Here is an 18,141-nt window from a genome sequence, read left to right as displayed (position 1 = left end):
CCTGAAAATAGGATATTTGGGGGATTTTTATTTGGTACCCACACACATAATACTTAGTACATTTCCTTATGCACATATAATCAGTAATTCATTATATATTGAGTTTATGATGTGGTTTGCAGAATGATTTAAAGCAGCAATAAAGGAAATTTGCATGTTTTTAATTTTTGTATAGCAGAAGATGAAAATGTTTGCAACATATGACAAGGTTTTGGTGTCCAATAATTGAAGAGCTCATTTCAGTTGATAAGAAAAAAGACCGTCTGAAAAATGGGCTCAATACATTAAAATGTAATTCCAAAAAATAAAAATATAGATGGCTAATAAAGCATGAAAAGTGCTGAACATCATTAGTTATAAAAAGTACAGGTAAAAGCTACGAAATGCTGATTATCACCTCTCATAGTATCAATAGTTAAAACAGTTATCAGTATTGGCAACATTGGGGGGGAATAAGTCCTGTCATATTCTTGGTGAATGGAATGTGAATTGGTACTACACTTTTAGGGGATATTTTGGCAATCTCTATCAAAAGCCTTGAAACTATAAATTTCCATTTGTTTATTCACATAGAGTGCCTACTATGTCCTCAGCATTGGAATAAGACATAAGATTCCTGTTCTCCTGGAACTTTCATTCTAATTGGAAGGTAGATTGTCAGGTACGAATTTAAATAATTCTTGAAACTTTGATTTTTTGAAATAATAGAAAGTAAAAAGATAAAATTTGATACCAAATATTAGATTTACCTGTCTCTTTTTTTTTTTTTGGCTGCGCTGCGCGGCTTGTGGGATCTTAGTTCCCTGACCAGTGATTGAACCCAGGCTCTCGGCAGTGAGAGCGTGGAGTCCTAGCCACTGAACCGCCAGGGAATTCCCTGTATTTTCTTATATGGATGAAGGAAAGATAAAACATGTATGTATATGAGTGTGATTAGAATCTTGAGTTAGAGGAATCCTTATAAATCATAGTTCCTTCTATGTTCTCATATGAAGCAGATATACCTGAAACTTACTGGTTACTTAGTGATAGCCACAAGGAAAGCCCTATACATTTTGAGGTGGATTTATTCTTTATAGAACTCTCTTCCCTCTGCCTTCCTCCCTGCCTCCTAAAACTATTTCTTCCCAGTTCTATTATATATCTAGATCTATGAGGCATATCTTTCCCCCCTTTCCCACCTCAGTTCTCCCAAGTCTTCTACTGTCTTAATCATGGCAAATCCATTCCTTCCAATTGCTCAACTAATTATTAATCCCTCTCTAACCCACTTCCAGTCTATCAGCAAATCCTGACATCTTTACCAAAACATGTTCAGAATCCAACCATTTTTCATCTATTCTCCCACTCTAGCCAAGCCACCATTATCTTTCACTCGAACTGTAATAGCCAGCTAATTGGCTTCCCTTTATCTGCTCTCTGGCCAGAATCCCCAAGTGGTTTCCCATATCAGAGTACAAGTTGAAGACTTTCATTGTCCTATGTGATCTGCAGTCCCCATTTCTACAGCTTACCACCCACCTCCGTGTTCATCTGTGTTATTATTCAAACACTAGACTTGCTCCCATCCCAGGGCTTTTGTGCTTACCATTTCCTCCACCTGGAAACTTCCCCCCAGACAATTACATTTCTCACTAACATCCTTCAGTCCCTGTTCAACTATCACATGACACCTCCTCACCACCCTCTCCCTTCTTTCTCCTGCTTTATTTTTCTCCATCGTGTATTGTATGCAGTACTATGTGTCCATTTCTCCATATATACTGTATTTGTTGGGGTAGCTACCCCCCAGCCCCATTAGAACATATGCCCTCTGAGGGCAGAGACTTAAGTTCTGTAAGCAGTGCCAGGCATATAGTACATGCTTGTGAAAATGTGTCAGATGGATGGATAGACCAATATTACTGAACCTCTAATAATTCTAACTCCTTTCTCTGGATATCTATCACATGTCAACGTCTGTCTTAAAATGTGATGATCGTTGACCTGGGCAATGCAGACTGCGGTAGAACTACCACCTCTGAATCTAGGTATTCTACTTATGTCAATAGAGCCTGTAATGTCAGTCCCGTTGGGGGGAGGGGGGAGGGACAGTAGTTAAGTTACAATGTGCAATTCTGTGGGGAAGAATATGGGTTTTCTTTACAGAGAAACCAGAAAGAAAAAAAAAAACCTTGAGAGAAACAAGTCTAGTCTGCTGGATTTGAACGCACAGCCCCAAGGATCCTTAAAACTAGCAGTTGAATTACTCTAGCCAGTTACCAGTATGTTTTTACTGAAGTCACCATTCATGCATACGCGAGGCACTGTGTGCTAGGCGTAGAGGAAGAAATACAAAAATAAAATGTAAAAGGAGCCTGTCCCAAACGTCTCACTGTCAAGATAATCCACGTAAGTAACTACAATACCTGCTGCAAAGTGGTAAGTGCCATAGGAAAGATACTGATTATTGGCTTAGTTGTTCAAGAGGAGATATAACCTATTTGAGAGGAAAGCATTTGAGCTAAGACCTTAAGGTAGGATCTGGACATATTGAAATGTCTTTCTAGTGTCTAGGCAGAAGGAAAAGCTTAAAGCAGAAGAATGGATTTGGTAACCACAAGAAATAGTGACTAATATAATCTGGCCGGAAGACATTTGGTAAAGAAGAAAAGTAAAGGTAAAAGATGAAAAAGGAAATGTAGAACCAAAACATGGAGAATTTTAAATGCCAGGTTGACAAACCTAGTATGTAGGAAATAAGAGTTATTGAAAGTTTCTAACCAGGAAACATAACCAGTCTGAGCTTAAGTATAATTAGTGGGTGTGAATAAAGGATCTGTACTGGGAAGGGCCAGCATAGTAATCCACCCAAAATTAGAATAGAGGCTTGAGTGGAGTAGCAATAAGAATAGAAAGGTGGAAAAACATAAAAGATATTCTGGAGGTTTTAAAAAGTTAGCTCTTGGTTGAAAGAGCTTGAGAATGAAGCGGGAAAGAGTAGGCAGTGGTGAATGAGGTTCTGGAGCTCGGGTAGCCTCATTGTGGAAATAGAACCTCCAGGAAATGAAAAGCATGTTTGAAAGGAGTTTTAAATATGGTATATTTCATTTGAGGTGCTAAAAGGTATTAGAGATTACTCTCAGCATGTGAGATTAGGGAGAAGTGGGAGACATCCACATAGAAGGGATCAATGAAATTGTGTTGGGGGGCTTAGAGAGGCAATGAATATGAATGTGTGAATATGGCTATGTTAGGAAAGATCCTTGAGGTCTCTGAATGTCAGGAGGAGCTAGAGAAAGTAGAAAAAGAACGGTCTGAAAAATTTAGAGAAGTGTAATCCACTATGAAATGCAGAAAAGTTAAGCTTGTGTTCGATTTTTGTTGTTCATTCCCAATATTTGTGGATTAAAATAGCTGAAATGAAGTAATTAAGAGACTCAATAGAAAACACTGACGAGAATAAAGAAATTATGAGTAAATGATGAAAAGGGTACGAGTTACTCTGTCCCATAATTCTTTAATTAACCACCTCTACATCACAAAAGGTAGGCCTCTGGATTGCTTTCTACCTGTAGCCCTTTGGAACAATGATGATTGAGGTGTTATGTTTACTTCCTAACAACATTGTTAGAATACTTATAGTGTAATCAGTTTAATCAGGGATGTTTAAGACTGCAGGTGGCACTAGTAAACTTAAATATATACAGTATATACACATATACATACATATGTATATACATAAAAATACCTTGGAGCAAAGTCTGGGAGAAACAGACCAGTCTTCCAGAAGTCTAGACCTTTAATAACCCTGAATCCATCTATAGTGAGAAAGAAGGAATCTCTACTGGCATTTCTTCTGTCCTTCACTTTTTCCTTATTTTCATTCATACTTAATTTGTGTTAATCTCAAAGCTGCTATGTGCTATGCACAACATAGAAATGCATTTCCTTGTATTACCGGTAGGCTACTTCAAGCACAAGCCTAGAATTGAAGGATTTAAATAATCTGATTAGAACCCTTTAAATAACTGTATTAGGAATAAAAAAAAATCAGCATTTCTTTGACCCATTACTTGAAACATCAGGTCTTTGCCCTGGATATATTATCAATATTTTAAAGGAAATGTTTGATTTTAAAAATCAAAGAGGGATACCCGGCCTTCTATTGTTTCACCAGTGTTGCTCTAGACCCCAGCCTCCCTTGTCAAACTGTAATTTAAGCACAGCACATTTAGATTTTTTTAAAAGAAGACTGACTTATTTTCACCTAGCCTTGGAGCATATTATCGATGGTTTCAATCGACGGAACAGAAGCTCTCCACCTTGGGAGCGGACTCCATCCTCAACCTTTGTAAACTGTTCAAAATCAACCCCTCGGCTCCATTTGGAAGGAAGCGTCCCTGTCCTTCCTCAGCGTCCTGCGCCCCTTCTCCAGACCCCTTCTGTCGACGTCCTAGCGTCGCAAACCAAGGCAGCACAGAGGAGCCTCAGGGAGCGGGGGAGGGGGGAAGAGGGGTTGGGATGGGCGGCCGAAAGACGGCCTGCTACGGTGGGGGAGAGATTGCGCGAAGCCCACCGCGAGCGCCGGGACCCGGGAGAGAAGGGTTCCGCTAGGGCCGGGGTGCCGAGGGAGCCGGAGCCGTGTGCGTGGGCCTTGTCCGCACGCTCTCGCCGCCTCCGCCGCCCTTCTCAGGTCGCTCCCCGCTTCTCCCCACCCTCCGAGGGACGTTGGTACGTTCCCGGTGACTCCGAGAGCTTAAAAAGGGCCCGGGGAGGCCGAACCTAGCAGGTTTGGTCCAGATTTGTGTGCGCGGCCCGTACTCTGATCTGCCACGGTGGGTATCTTGGCGGGGGTTTCTTTACGCTGTGGCACTCGTGCATTTGGGGGCTTCGTGTCTGTGTGTAACTGTCTGGCTAGCGGCTAGGAACTCTCGCCCCCGGCTCCTCGGCTCGCTCAGCTCCTCCATCGCAGCCCAGCAGCGAGACGCGCGCCGCCAGTCCGCAAGGGATGGAGCGGACCGAGGTGCTAAAGCCACGCACCCTGGCCGATCTGATCCGCATCCTGCACCAGCTCTTCGCCGGCGAGGAGGTCAATGTGGAGGAGGTGCAGGCCGTCTTGGAAGCCTACGAGAGCAGCCCCGCCGAGTGGGCAGTGTACGCCAAGTTCGACCAGTACAGGTGAGCGTGCTTTCGCCCTGAGCGCCGAGACTCTCCGGCGCCGACTCTTGAGTCCGAGCGGGCGCGGGCGCGTGGGGAGCGGGTCTTGACTCCCAGAGAGCGCGGGCCGCCCGGCGCCCGCAGCGCCCACCCTCCCAGTGCTCCCGGCCGTTTCCCGCACCCCGGCGCCGCGCCTCCTCGCCCGCGAACCCGGGGGCGGGCGTTCGGCGCTTTGGGCCGAAGGCGTGCCCCACTGGCAGGAGACTGCGGCAGGCTCCCAGAGGGGAGGCCACCGAGCGGTGCAAGTCTTCTGTTCTTTTCTCGTTGATCAACCCCTCGGCTTCCGAACGGCCACTCCTTCTGCCACCCCCACCCCCAACCCCCCGGAGCCGTCGCTAGCCTAGGACACGGAGGAGATGCGGGGAGACCCCGGGGGCTGGACGCCCTCAGACTCTGGCTGTCTGGACTAACCGGGGTGTTCTCAGGAAAGAACTCCAACAGCGGTCCGGAGAAAAGGGTGACGGTGGAGGACGCAGTTAAACGACACCAATTCTCCATCACTTCTCCCTCGGTCGCTTGCAAGCAGGCGTCTGCAAACAAGCATTTTTGTTAATACAAAATAACGGCTTGGGGTTGTCAGCTGCTATTTTTCAGTTTATGCTGCCCCCTCTCCCAAACCAGTTGGACTCCCCGGGCTGCGGGTTTATGTAAACCCACTGTCAGGTTCTCGAAATAAACGAGTGCTTCTCTTTCAGCCCCCAAGCAATATGCATTTTCTTATCCTTAGATCTGAGGGTCTGGAATGTAAATTGAAGACCCCTGCTCCTCAGAGGTGCTTGAGTGAGATGCCCTGGGAGGCTGCTTCTTGCAGCCTTGGCTGGGAGATTAAGTAAAAAATGAAACAGCCTACCAATCCTCTGGGGAGAGAAGTAAAATTTAATCACCCTGAAGAGTGAGGGTTTCTTTTCCGAAGGGTAACCAGCGCTTCAGTCTTAATGGTTGGTTGTGATGAGGTCAGGGAAAGGAGCATAGTTGAAAGAGAAGAATAAGAAAAGATGAAGCTTTCCTTTGAAGCCGGTTCAGTTAGTCACTTTACGTCAGCATAGACAGTGTGTTTGGTAAAGTTTTGTCGCCAAGGGCTGTTTCAGTTGTACTTTAGGAACTGAAATAGAAAAGTGAAGTCTACTTAGGATCCTGTTTTCCACTTGCAAGTGGTTCTAGGAAATTCCTTTGGTTCCTATCCTTCTGTGGCTGCCAATAAAGCTACCAGAATAATTTTGCCATTAGCTGCAAGTAATTGAAGGCTTGTTATGGGCTCTAGTAATCTTCCAATCACTTGACACATGTATTAACTGATTACCTCACAACAGCTCTCTGAGATAGGTACCATTCTTATCCCTGTTTTACAGGTGAGGAATAGTAGGCAATGAAAAGGTTGGATTACCTGCACAAGGTCATACTAATGTCCCTTAGTGGCTCCAGGATTCAAATTAGCATTATTGTTCTAGAGCCCACACTGTAAGCCACTGCTAAACTTCCTGTAGACACGAGGTGCCATAATAGTTTTCTTCTGCCTAGATTTATTACTGACCAAGTGAAATTAATTAACCAAGGTACGCTGTATGGGCTTTTAATCTATAGAACAAGGGCATTTCCAGGGGCCTTGAATTTATCTTAATTGACAAGCTCTAAACCACTTGAAACCTTTGGATTGACCTATTCCACAGGTTTCTGAAGCACAGCTCAGTAAAATAATGGGTGCACTCCTAGGTAGGCATTTGGAGTAGGGAGGGAGGGAGATGGGAGAGCAGAAATCAATGTGGTAGTATTTTGCGCATGTAATAAGTGTCCTAGTACTGTGAAGGAATCTGATCTCTGACCTTGGGAAGGCCAGTGCAGAAGAATCAAGACAAAATATGTTCCACTGGGGGCCAAGCAGTAAATTGTCTGGAAGAAGTCCCAGAGAAGCAAGACCCTAGGGCTGGAGGAGGGAAAAGTAGGATCCCTGGTACAGGAACCATTTACTGTGAATTAAAGGCTGTGTGCACAGCTGCCTGCTAGGTCATTAAAAGGGCTACAAAGTAAGGATGACTGATATCTAAAAACCACTTACTAATCAACTCTCTCAGTGATCCTACTCTGCCAGCACCTGGCCTCCAGCCTAGGGGAGGAAGGGGCATGTGGGACATAAGTGAACAGATGACCATGTGAACAAACAAAAGGGATAAAGATTCCTTTCCTGAAAAAGGAGTCTATCATAGAGAACAAATGTCTGGATACCAAGGGGGAAAGGGCCGGGGGGCGGGGGGGATGAACTGGGAGATTGGGATTGACATATATACACTATTGAAACTATGTATAAAATAGATAACTAATGAGAACCTACTGTATAACACAGGGAACTCTACTCAGTGCTCTGTGGTGACCTAATGGGAAGGAAATCCAAAAAGAGGGGATATATGTATACGTATAGCTGATCCACTTTGCTGTACAGTAGAAACTAACACAGCATTGTAAAGCAACTATGCTCCAATAAAATGTTTAAAAAAAATTAGTCTAAATGAATGTCATAATTATCGAACTTTGTTAATTAGATGGTGTCAAGAGTACCTGTGGGACCAATAGAAACTAATTTAAAGTTGATTTTTTGGAGGGGGTGGGGGGATGGTGTGGATGTGGTTGTTTTGGTTTGGGATTTCTGGGGGCTAATTACTAATTTCTCCTCATTGTAAAAGGTTTAGAGTGTTATTTTACTTCCCAAGTGTAGTCGCTTTTGTCCTGGTACTTAGGTCAACGCCCACTTTATTTGTGGAGACTTTTCATCATGATGCTTTTGAATGTGGATGTTGCTTGTGTCTGGACTCTAGTAAAACTAAGGAGAATTCTAGAACAGCTTTTTAATGAAAGCTTGTTTCTCAAATTCTGGTTTAGCTACAGGGAGGGGGAAAAAAAGACAATAGCAACATTCTTGCCTAGAGCAGTAGTGCAAGTAGTGCAAAATGCTTTCTGTGAGAAATTTTTATTCTTTTTATTAGTTTGAGGTTGTCACATGGAGACTCAAGGAATTTAATTTTTTTCTCTTACCTTTTTCGTGCCATTAATTAGAACTGAGCAGCTATAAACACAGTGATTCAAAATACAAAAATGTCTAAATGAACTGTGAAAAAATATTTGCTTTCATTTGTGCTCGATTTCTAATTAGACAACCACATTTAAAGTTGCTTCGAGGTAAATATATTAGCATTTGTAAATGAATGATACTGTATGACACACTTATTTTTCCCTGTGTTTGTCTCATCGACCAAATTCAAACTTCTGAAAACGTTCTTTTTAGATATACCCGAAATCTTGTGGATCAAGGAAATGGAAAATTTAATCTCATGATTCTATGTTGGGGCGAAGGACATGGCAGGTAATACAACTATTCATTCAGATATTTATTCAGTATTTATTCCAGCATGTGAAAAGTACAGTGCCAGGCTGGCCACATGCCTTGTGAGCACTAACAAATCGCATGTTGTAATTATTTGTTCGCAATGTCCCCTAATCCCAGCAAAAATTCTCATGGGAATTAGCGTGAGGGGTTTAGCATATACCATGTATTATGAGAGACCTTCCCCCAAAATGAGTAGTAAATCAAAGGAGGTGGAGGTAAGTAACCAGCTTAATTTAATCTCTCTGTGTTCTGTGGAGTTAAACTTTCTATGAAGTTGTGCTAAACCTTGACCTTTGTGGTGCTTTGAAGTGTGTAAACAGTTGTCGGACCAAAGACCAAAGCATCCAGATTTGGAGCTAGAAAAGCAATTCACAAATTCAGAAAATTTCTTTCTACTTCAAGCTAATTGTTTATTCTCTGTATACAGAAGATAAGACAACGTAGACTAATACCAGTTCTTGAAACTTGTTCCCTTAATTTTTCCTTAGTTTATACATTTGCAAGTCTTACTACCAGTCAAGTATTGTTACCTCTTTAAGCAGATCCTTCTCAGTCTCTTGAGAATGGTAATAAAAAAACAAAAAACAATAATCCAGACCCATTTTTGGTGGGAAAAAGAAAACATGAATTTACAAGATTTTGGAAAGTTAGGTCTATAGAGTGCATTTATTTACTCATATAGAATGAAGTTGTTTTCATTCTCTCAACATTTTTTGAAAGCAGATTATATGTCAGGAGTAGAACGAGGCTCTGTGAATTAGGAAACAAGTTCTCATGGTACATATATGGGGTAACAGAATTCAACATATGAAATACATGCTATAGCGTATACAGGTTCATATTTTTTAATCAACCCTATAGCTAATACTACTTAATAAACTTAAATACTATTTAAGATTATAGGAGTAAATTCTTTCCCCAGATCCAATTTGCTTTTTTTCTCCCATCAATATTGGGAGGTAATCACAGAGAGGATACTCTAAATGTATAAAATATTAACATTTCATATGCTTTATAGTATAATTTTCAGCTGGTAACACACATGTGCATATCTTTTGTCCCCCAGAAGAAGGAGAAAAAAGAAAAAGCCTGGGGAAAAAATACTGTTATGTGATCTTCTCAGTGTGATGCAGTTACAGATAAAGGATCTTTATCCACTCTAAAATTTCTCTAATGTAGTTTTTAAGTCAATTTCTAGCCCAGCTTAATTGAGTTATTAAAAGCTATATTTTGGAGAAGATAAATGGTTACTGGTTTTGTGTTTCTGTTATCAAAGTAGTATTACAACAAGGTTTAAAAAGATGAATTGTTCTTCAGTAGTGTTATGGATCAAAACTGTACCCCTTATATGCATTGATATGGAAGACATAGTGTTTTATTACTTTGCCCTGAACAATGTTGAATTATAAATTGATGACATTTAAAACTCCAGCTGAAATGGATATTGGCCTGGGAGACGTCCTATTGACAGTTGCAGCTGTAAGCTCTGGACAGATTGTTACAAGTGTGGGTTCTGGACCATCTACTGAGTTTAGTTGTCATTTTGTGTGTATATAGCAGTATCCACGATCACACTGACTCCCACTGCTTTCTGAAGATGCTGCAGGGAAATCTAAAGGAGACGTTATTTGCCTGGCCTGACAAAAAATCCAATGAGATGATCAAGAAGTCTGAAAGAATCTTGAGGGAAAACCAGTGTGCCTACATCAACGGTAACATCCAATTTTTCTAACAAGTGGGAAAAACCTTGAACTCCCACTTGAAATATTGCTTGCTTACATGTGTGCAATAGAAGTTGGATCATGGAGTCATGATTTCATCTGCTTAGGAAGTGATCTAAAAGCAGTGGGTTTTGTCTTTTTAAAGCTTTGCGTGTGGATTGGAATCACTTATTAAAAACATATGCATGTAGGTTAGTATCCACTGAAGAGTCATTTACCTACCAAGTCTTAGGACAGTTAGAATCAAACATGAATTTACATAAGTAGAGTCTTTTAATAAAGGCGTGAGGCTGACTTGGAAGTGTTAGTCTTTGATTAGAAAATGTAAAGAAATGTTCCGGAAGTGATTAAGAATGCTAACTAGTCCCTGTTTTACTAAAGTGCATACAGCTTACTTTAAAAAGAGTATTCTCAAGAGAAACTTTTTGAAGTACATTATTTAGCAATGATTTCTAGATCTCTTACAAAGAATTCATTCTTTCTTCTACACGTGATATGGGAGAGCCAAATGCTCTTCAGTAGAGGCAGTGATTAACATCTGTGTTCCTAAAGGACTTAGTAACTTTCCAAAAAGTTCCTTAAAGCTTCCATGAGATAACTTTTTTTTATAATGAATTTATTTATTTTTGGCTGCGTTGGGTCTTCGTTGCTATGCGCGAGCTTTCTCTAGTAGCAGCGAGTGGGCTTCTTATTGTGGTGGCTTCTTTTGTTGCGGAGCACGGGCTCTAGGCACATGGGCTCAGTAGTTGTGGCTCACGGGCTTAGTTGCTCTGTGGCATGTGGGATCTTCCTGGACCAGGGATCGAATCCGTGTCCCCTGCATTGGCAGGTGGATTCTTAACCACTGTACCACCAGGGAAGTCCTGAGATAACTTTTTATATTATTCCCATTTACAGATGAAATTGCCAACACATAGGAAGATTAAATAACCTGTCCAAGGTCACTCAGGATTTGAACCCAAAGAATTTGATGCCAAAGCCCATAGTCTTAGTTGGGATGCTATCCCACTTATATAAAATAAAATATTACAGAGGTTTTTCTGGCAAAGCAGGTTCTTTCTTCTTAGATCTTAACGTTCAGTATTGGCCTTGATACTTGGCCTAAATTGTTCAGTTAGTTTAAGAATGCAAGTCAGTTACAGAAGTCAGATTGTATAGGAAGTTTTTCCCCCATTCACATAGCACAAAGGGGTTAGTTTCTCAGGTGGTAGGAAACTCTTATTTGAGGGTTGCTGTATATAGCAGGCACACCAGATTTCTAAGAACAAGATTGCTGGTACTGCTCACAATAAAGCCAAAAGCCTTTCAGAATAATTACTTTCAGCTAGAGTCATAGAGTCATTATAAAGCTACATTAGATCTTGGAGAACACCTAAGATTTTTTTTCAAGGGTCTTCAATGCAAAAGTCTATAGGAGCCAAGCAGGTAAAGTGAGTGAGTGATGCAGGCCGGAACTAGGCTGTGGGAACTGGTGTGCAAGCTGCCCTGTCTAAAGGGACAACGTGGTCACCCAGCTCCAATGACATCATCCTGACTTCTTTTTCCATAGAGATGGGAAATTCTGATTGTTATGGGAAATTTTGCCAATCAGTAAAATACTGGATAGGACAAGCTAAATATTTCTGTAGATGCATTACTCAAAAGCCACCAACTTTTAACCTTTGATTTTTTACAGATGCAGGAGGAGGGCTAGATATGGATAGTGATTAGGGGAGAAAGATGTTTCAAGTACAAGAAAGAACATGGGTGAAGGCACAACCCATGTTCAAAGAACGTTGTTCATTCAAACGTTGCAAAGAATGAAGACTATGCAGGAATGGTCTATCCGGAGGGGAAGATGAATGGGCTTGGATAGGAGTAGTAGGAGAGTAAAGTAAGATCAGGGCCTTAGCCTCCAAGACTAGCTTAAAGTAAAAACTTTCTTTGGTCAGCAGAATTTTGTTCGGGAATATCTCGATTAATTCAGTAGCAATATGCGTCATAGGGTGGAAGAAAGGGAGAGTGGGGCAAGGAGATCAAGTTACCTATTGTAATAAGCAGAAGGTGAACATTGCCTCATCCAAGCTGGCATCCCTAAGTATCACCAAGAAAGGTCTGATATTACTGTGACAGAGAGTACATCATTGGCATAAAGGAAAAGGAGACAAAGACATAATAATAATAATAATGCTGGGATTACTAACATTAGGGATCAGACATGAGCTTTGGGGACTTCTGAAGGATGGGTGACTTGTTTTTGTGGGATCTTTGCTTGCACTGGGTGGTCTATTGGAGGTGCAACTGGAGGAAAAAAAGTTATTTGTATAAAGGGCAGTCAGTTCTTCAGAATGTTTAACTTTTGTTCAAAAGCAAGCCAGTGTATTATAAAAGCAGTAGGCTATAGAATCAAAGAGTTTGCAGATCTGAGAATTAGGCCCCATTTTTTTAAATGAGGAAGACAGAAGATCCTAGAAGTTCTGAGTTGTTCAAAGGTAGTCAGTCTAGCTGGGAGTAGAACCAAAGTCGTCTGCTTCTGGGCTTTGCTCTTCTTTGTCATGCAAGCTCATGGAGCTAGATCATAAAGCGTAAGGCCGAATTAGGTGCCTATATTAACTACACTAATACACTGAATTCCTTCCTTGATTAATCTTCCAACTCTCTCCTTACTATATAAATTTCTTATCAACATAGTTATAAAAATCAAGTATTTTGTTTATTTTAATCTTCTTGAAGACATCTCCCCCAGGCCTTTTGACTTCCTTCAGTGTGGATTGGTTGGCCAGGGCTCATCCTGTGGTCCCCTCACATCATCCAGGCTTTCCCTTTACTCTCTCCTGGTGCTTTTCCCCTTGTTTCCTGGTCTCATGTCTGCTTTGTCTTGGGTTCTTGGCCTTGTTTTGGTGGAACATATCCTCCAACGGCCCTATGAGAAAGGGTTCATGGAAAGTAAATTTCTGAAACCTCTTATATCTAAAAATCTCCATGTACAACCCTTGCAACTTCGTAGGTAATTTAGCTGGATATGAAATCATGACCTGGCAGTCATTTTCTCTCAGAACTATGAAGGTAATCTTTTGTCTTCTAGTTTCCATTCTTCTTGTTCAAAGCCTGGTACCATTCTGATTTTTGAATCTTACTATGTATGAATCCTATTTTTTCTTTCTAGAAACTTTTGGGGACTTCTCTTTGGGTGTCTTTTCTCTGTCCCCAGTGTCACAGTGATGCAGTTTGTTTCATGACACTCGTGGTGGGAGCTCAGTAGGTTCTTACAATCTAGAAATTTATGTCCTTCAATTCAAGAAAATATTCTCAAGTTGTTTCTTTGATTTTGTTGTTGTTGTTCTGTTTCTGAAACTACTGTTGATCAGATATTAAACCTCCTGAACTAGTCCTCTAGTTCTTTGTTTTTTTTGGTTTTTTTTTTCTTTCCTATGTTCTGTCTTTGGCCCTTTGTTCTTTGAGTCTTTGTCAGCTTTTTCTTCCAACCCTTCTATTCGGATTTTTATTTCTGCTATCATCTTTATATTTCTAAAAGCTCTTTTTATTCTCTAGTCCTTATTATATAGTATTTTCCTCATCTCTTTTTTTTTTTTCTTTTTTTTTTTTGGCCATGCCGTGTGGCTTGCAGGGATCTTAGTTCCCTGACCAGGGATTGAACCCATGCCATAACAGTGAAAGCGCCAAATCCTAACCAGTGGCCTGCTAGGGAATTCCCTTCCTCTTAGCTCTGTGAAGATATTAATGATAAGTTTTTGGTTTTGTTTTTTTAAGCCTTCTCTTGAGTAGTGTCTATTTCATGTTGCCTTTTTTTCAGGTTGCTCTGGCCTCTTTTATACTAGAGGCTCTGCTCACATGTGTGATGGCCTTGACTATGTGCTAATATTTAAAAACCAGAGACAAAAAAGTTAATTGGTAGCTTTCAAACATGGATGGTGTTTGTCAACTGGACTTTACTCTAGGATCATCTGGTAAATCTTTTCCTTGAGGAACAGTCAATGGTGATATCCTCAGGACTTTTTTCTTGAGCTGATCAGATTCTCAGAGAAGCTGCTTCCCATCTCCTGCCTGGAGAAGAAATTCCTGTCTGGCAGCATTCTGACAGCCATGTGATGAAGAAAGTGGAGATCTTACCACTCAATGTGTAAATTTTCACTTAAGTCACCTGTTTTTCACCGGGTATCCACCAGTCCTGAGTTTATCTGTTGTACTCTTTCTAGAGAATAGATCTCCGATTTCTACCAGGGATGGAGGGACGGTAAGGTGGTGAAAAAGCTTTGTGACGAAACTTAAATAGGCTTCAACCAGTCCTTGTATTTATAGCCCATGTTCACCTTCATTTTAGGAAGTACATGTGCTGCCAGTTCTTGAGCTGTTTGTTAGCTTCAGGATATAAATCAGGTTATTTCTTGGCCATCTCCAAGAGTAGCTGAGGATTTAGCTTTCTCTCCTCTGCAAAGCCATCCATCTACTTCTAAGCTTTCAAATTTTTAAAGATTTTTTTTAAAACTTTAATAAAAAGTTTTTTCTTTTCCCTTTATCTTTGTATGTTGATGCCTTTTTTATTTTATTGCAGTTGTAGGGAAGTTTTTAGGAAAAAGCAGAATGCGTGTCGTTTACTATTTTTAACTGGAAGTTCAATTCTAACTAATCTTTAATAATTCATATGTATCAGTTGATTTAGGATCTTGGGCAATTGACCAGATTTTTACCTACAGCTAGCATCTAAGCTCCTTCATCTACCCATCCCTCTTCAATATTGTTTAGATTCCATTGGCTTACATCGAGTAGAGAATATTAGCCATACAGAACCTGCCGTGAGCCTTCACTTGTACAGTCCGCCTTTTGATACATGCCATGCCTTTGATCAAAGAACAGGACATAAAAACAAAGTCACCATGACATTCCATAGCAAATTTGGAATCAGGACTCCATTTGTAAGTATAATTTCTCTCTCCTGTGTTTAAATGCTTTGTGGGTTGGCAGCATTACGCTGATGCATTGCTTTTTTGTTCTAGATATTATTTAAATATCTTAAGTTTTAAGTATTTTTAAGTATTCTTGAGATAAGCCTTAACTTGGAGAAAAGGCCCATTATATTCTATTATTTTCTTTAACTTTGGAGACTGTATTTTCAACTTATAAAATAATACTTAAATTAGATGCAAAGAATTGCTTATTCAAAATTTCAAACTGTATGCTTATTCCTAAAGAAAATATTTTCTCTTCATTTATTAGGGAAATAAGAGTGAGAACTATATTGATAAAACTGCTACTACTGTGACTTAATGTTCGTAGGTCCAGTTTGCTGAGATAACACAAATAACTTACATAGTTAACCTTTGCAAAGTTGAGACCCTATTCTGATAATAATAAATAAAGAAACTTGCCTGTTTTGATTGCCAAGTTGCTTTGTCTTTGAGTAGTGATGGCAACCAACAATAATATGGTGTGGCAATCTTCTGTCACTGAAATAAATTGGCCATTTGGGGAATGGGAATGGTCTTTAGTTAGTCATGGGAATGCCCAGAAATACACAATGCATGAAAACAAAGACTGAACATCCTTATCAGTCTTATGAAAGTACAGCCTTTGAAAGAAGCTAGGGCAGAATTTTCTCAAGTGATTGCTCTGTTTATTTCCTGCATTCCAAGCCCCAAGAGATACTCTTATCACAGGAACGAAACAACAGGGCTCCATTGCCATGCAGTGGATTTTCATATACTGCCAGAAAAGCAGGACTACTTAGAACAAGCAGAAATGTCTCATGTAAAGATTCTTACACAGCTTTCTTTTTTTCTTTCTTACAGACAACTTCAGGATCCCTGGAGAACAACTAAGGAGCACCAGACCCTCTGAGTTTTACTTTAAGGTCCGGTGAAAGTTTTGCCTTGGACAGGAAGGCCTCCTTCCATTTGCTGTCCAGTAATATACTTTACAAGGCCAATACTTAGATCTACTATAAGGCAGATGCTAATTATAAGGCATTAAGTAAGCAAATAGTGCCCTGAGCTACTGTAGAAGAAAAAAATCCCACTAAAGATAAAAAGGCTTGTGATTTTAAAGGCCAAATCAAGTGCTCCACTCATTTTACCCTCTAAACCCATTGGAACTATACTGGGAATGTCAATGAAGGTTTTTATAGTTTTTGGAAACACTGGTCTCTGAACTATAATTAGCAATAAATAAAAACAAGACATCAAACCACCCACCTTGTTACTTGGAGGACTAAATGTAGATGTCTTCAATATACTTTGTATGTTCTTAATATTTGAAGAGAATTTTTTGAATCTGTGCATTTTATTTTTTCAATCTTATTTTACAAATTCCTGTTCTATAAATAATAGGGTATTGTAGATAGAGAAACTTAAGGCGCTTTGCCATTTGGTAATGAAATGAAGGGCAGAAGATTTAGAAAAATACAGGTACCCAAACTCACAACAAACCAAAATTATAAACTCATGTCTAATGTGTCCAGTGGTCAAAGACTTTGTACTGCTGCCAGAATTGCCAAATAATTTTAATAAAAGTGGATTTGAACATAATTTGAAGTTGTCTTTCTCTTTAACATGATAAGAATTTCATATAATTCACGGCTTCTTAGGTTTATGCAGACTACCAAAAGCACTGCAAAAGATGCTTTTATGATGTAAGAATATAAGAAGGCCAAAAACTGCATTCAAAAGGAGCTTACCTTTTGGGGCTTGTTCACCAACTGGCCAGAGATACCAACCCGAGGGTCTCTGGCCCTAGGGCAGCTCATAGACAATCAGTTTAGCCTGAAAATTGTGTGTGGGGTCTGTATGTGTTTAGATATGAATTGGATTTCAACAGTTAAAAACCAGAGATTTCACAGAAGAAGGAATGGACTTTGAAGTATCTGGCAAGACTGAACCTGCATTGCATTTTCACTGCTATCCGTTAACTGGGCTGGGATCTGCCCCTTGGATGGGGCTGCCTCCCCGATCTGCGGCAATTCCCAGCTTGCCTGTTTCCCTTATTCATGTTACCTACAAAGCCCACATGGGCATTTGAGTTTGCTGCCCCCACTTTAGGCAATTTTCTTAGGAATATCTGTCGTAATCTTGGAATGTATTATCTCTGGGAACTTAATTAGAAAGTAGAGTCCTTTGAAGATGGTTCTGGTTAGGCCATTGATTGTGGTGTTTATACCACATCATAGAATTATTTACATCTTTATACCTGTGCTTCCTCCTCTTTGAGAAGGATATGAACATTTACTGAGTACTTACAACATACTAGGCATTGTTATAAGTTGTTTAGATGTACTAACAAACTGAATTCCAGAAAACTTCCTTGTGAATTAGGTACTGTATTGGTTTTCTACTGCTGCTGTAACACTACCACAAACTTATTTTCCTACAGCTCTGTTGGTCAGAAGTCAGAAGCTTCATGGCGCTATGTGCAAGGCCCATGTCAGAGGCTTATCTTTTGGTGTGGGTTCATTAACCATATACTTGGACAAACTGGTTGATGAATGAAGGCCTCTTACCTGTGTTTCATGGGAAGGGACAGCATTACATTTAGTAATGGTGCTTAGTCTTTTTTTTTTTCTGACTGCAACCACTTTGAAATCTCAAATGCTAAAGAACTCTCCAGAAAGGCCCACACACAACAAATTTGCATACACTTTCAGAAAAGATTCCTGGACCCTGTGAAGGCCTTTAGGCCCCAGTTAAAGAGCTCTGCCATGTGTGAGGCTTTCCCAAGGCTCGTGGCAAATGGTGGCTATTTCACTTCATTTTCTGAGCGAGGAAGGCATTAGCAAGCTGGGCTACTAGCTAACCTTTTAAAAGTTACAGTGAGGTTTCTAGGAATCACCAGAGGCTGGTGCAACCTTGTCTGAGA

General features: G+C 40.4%; 1 protein-coding gene across 1 annotated transcript; it reads left to right on the top strand.

The window, feature by feature from the left end:
• The first annotated feature begins 4,747 nt into the window (after positions 1–4,747).
• Positions 4,748–16,802, top strand: CDO1 (cysteine dioxygenase type 1). Its single transcript, XM_061188061.1, has 5 exons — positions 4,748–5,160; positions 8,474–8,551; positions 10,133–10,287; positions 15,040–15,209; positions 16,083–16,802. The coding sequence occupies exons 1-5, from the start codon at positions 4,991–4,993 to the stop codon at positions 16,110–16,112; spliced, it is 603 nt and encodes a 200-aa protein (XP_061044044.1). The 5' UTR covers positions 4,748–4,990; the 3' UTR covers positions 16,113–16,802.
• The last annotated feature ends 1,339 nt before the right edge of the window (positions 16,803–18,141 follow it).

The sequence above is a fragment of the Eubalaena glacialis genome, chromosome 4 (genome assembly GCF_028564815.1).
Source record: "Eubalaena glacialis isolate mEubGla1 chromosome 4, mEubGla1.1.hap2.+ XY, whole genome shotgun sequence".
NCBI lineage: Eukaryota > Metazoa > Chordata > Mammalia > Artiodactyla > Balaenidae > Eubalaena > Eubalaena glacialis.
Note: the sequence above shows the minus strand (reverse complement) of the source record. Positions and strands in the feature narration are given on the sequence as shown.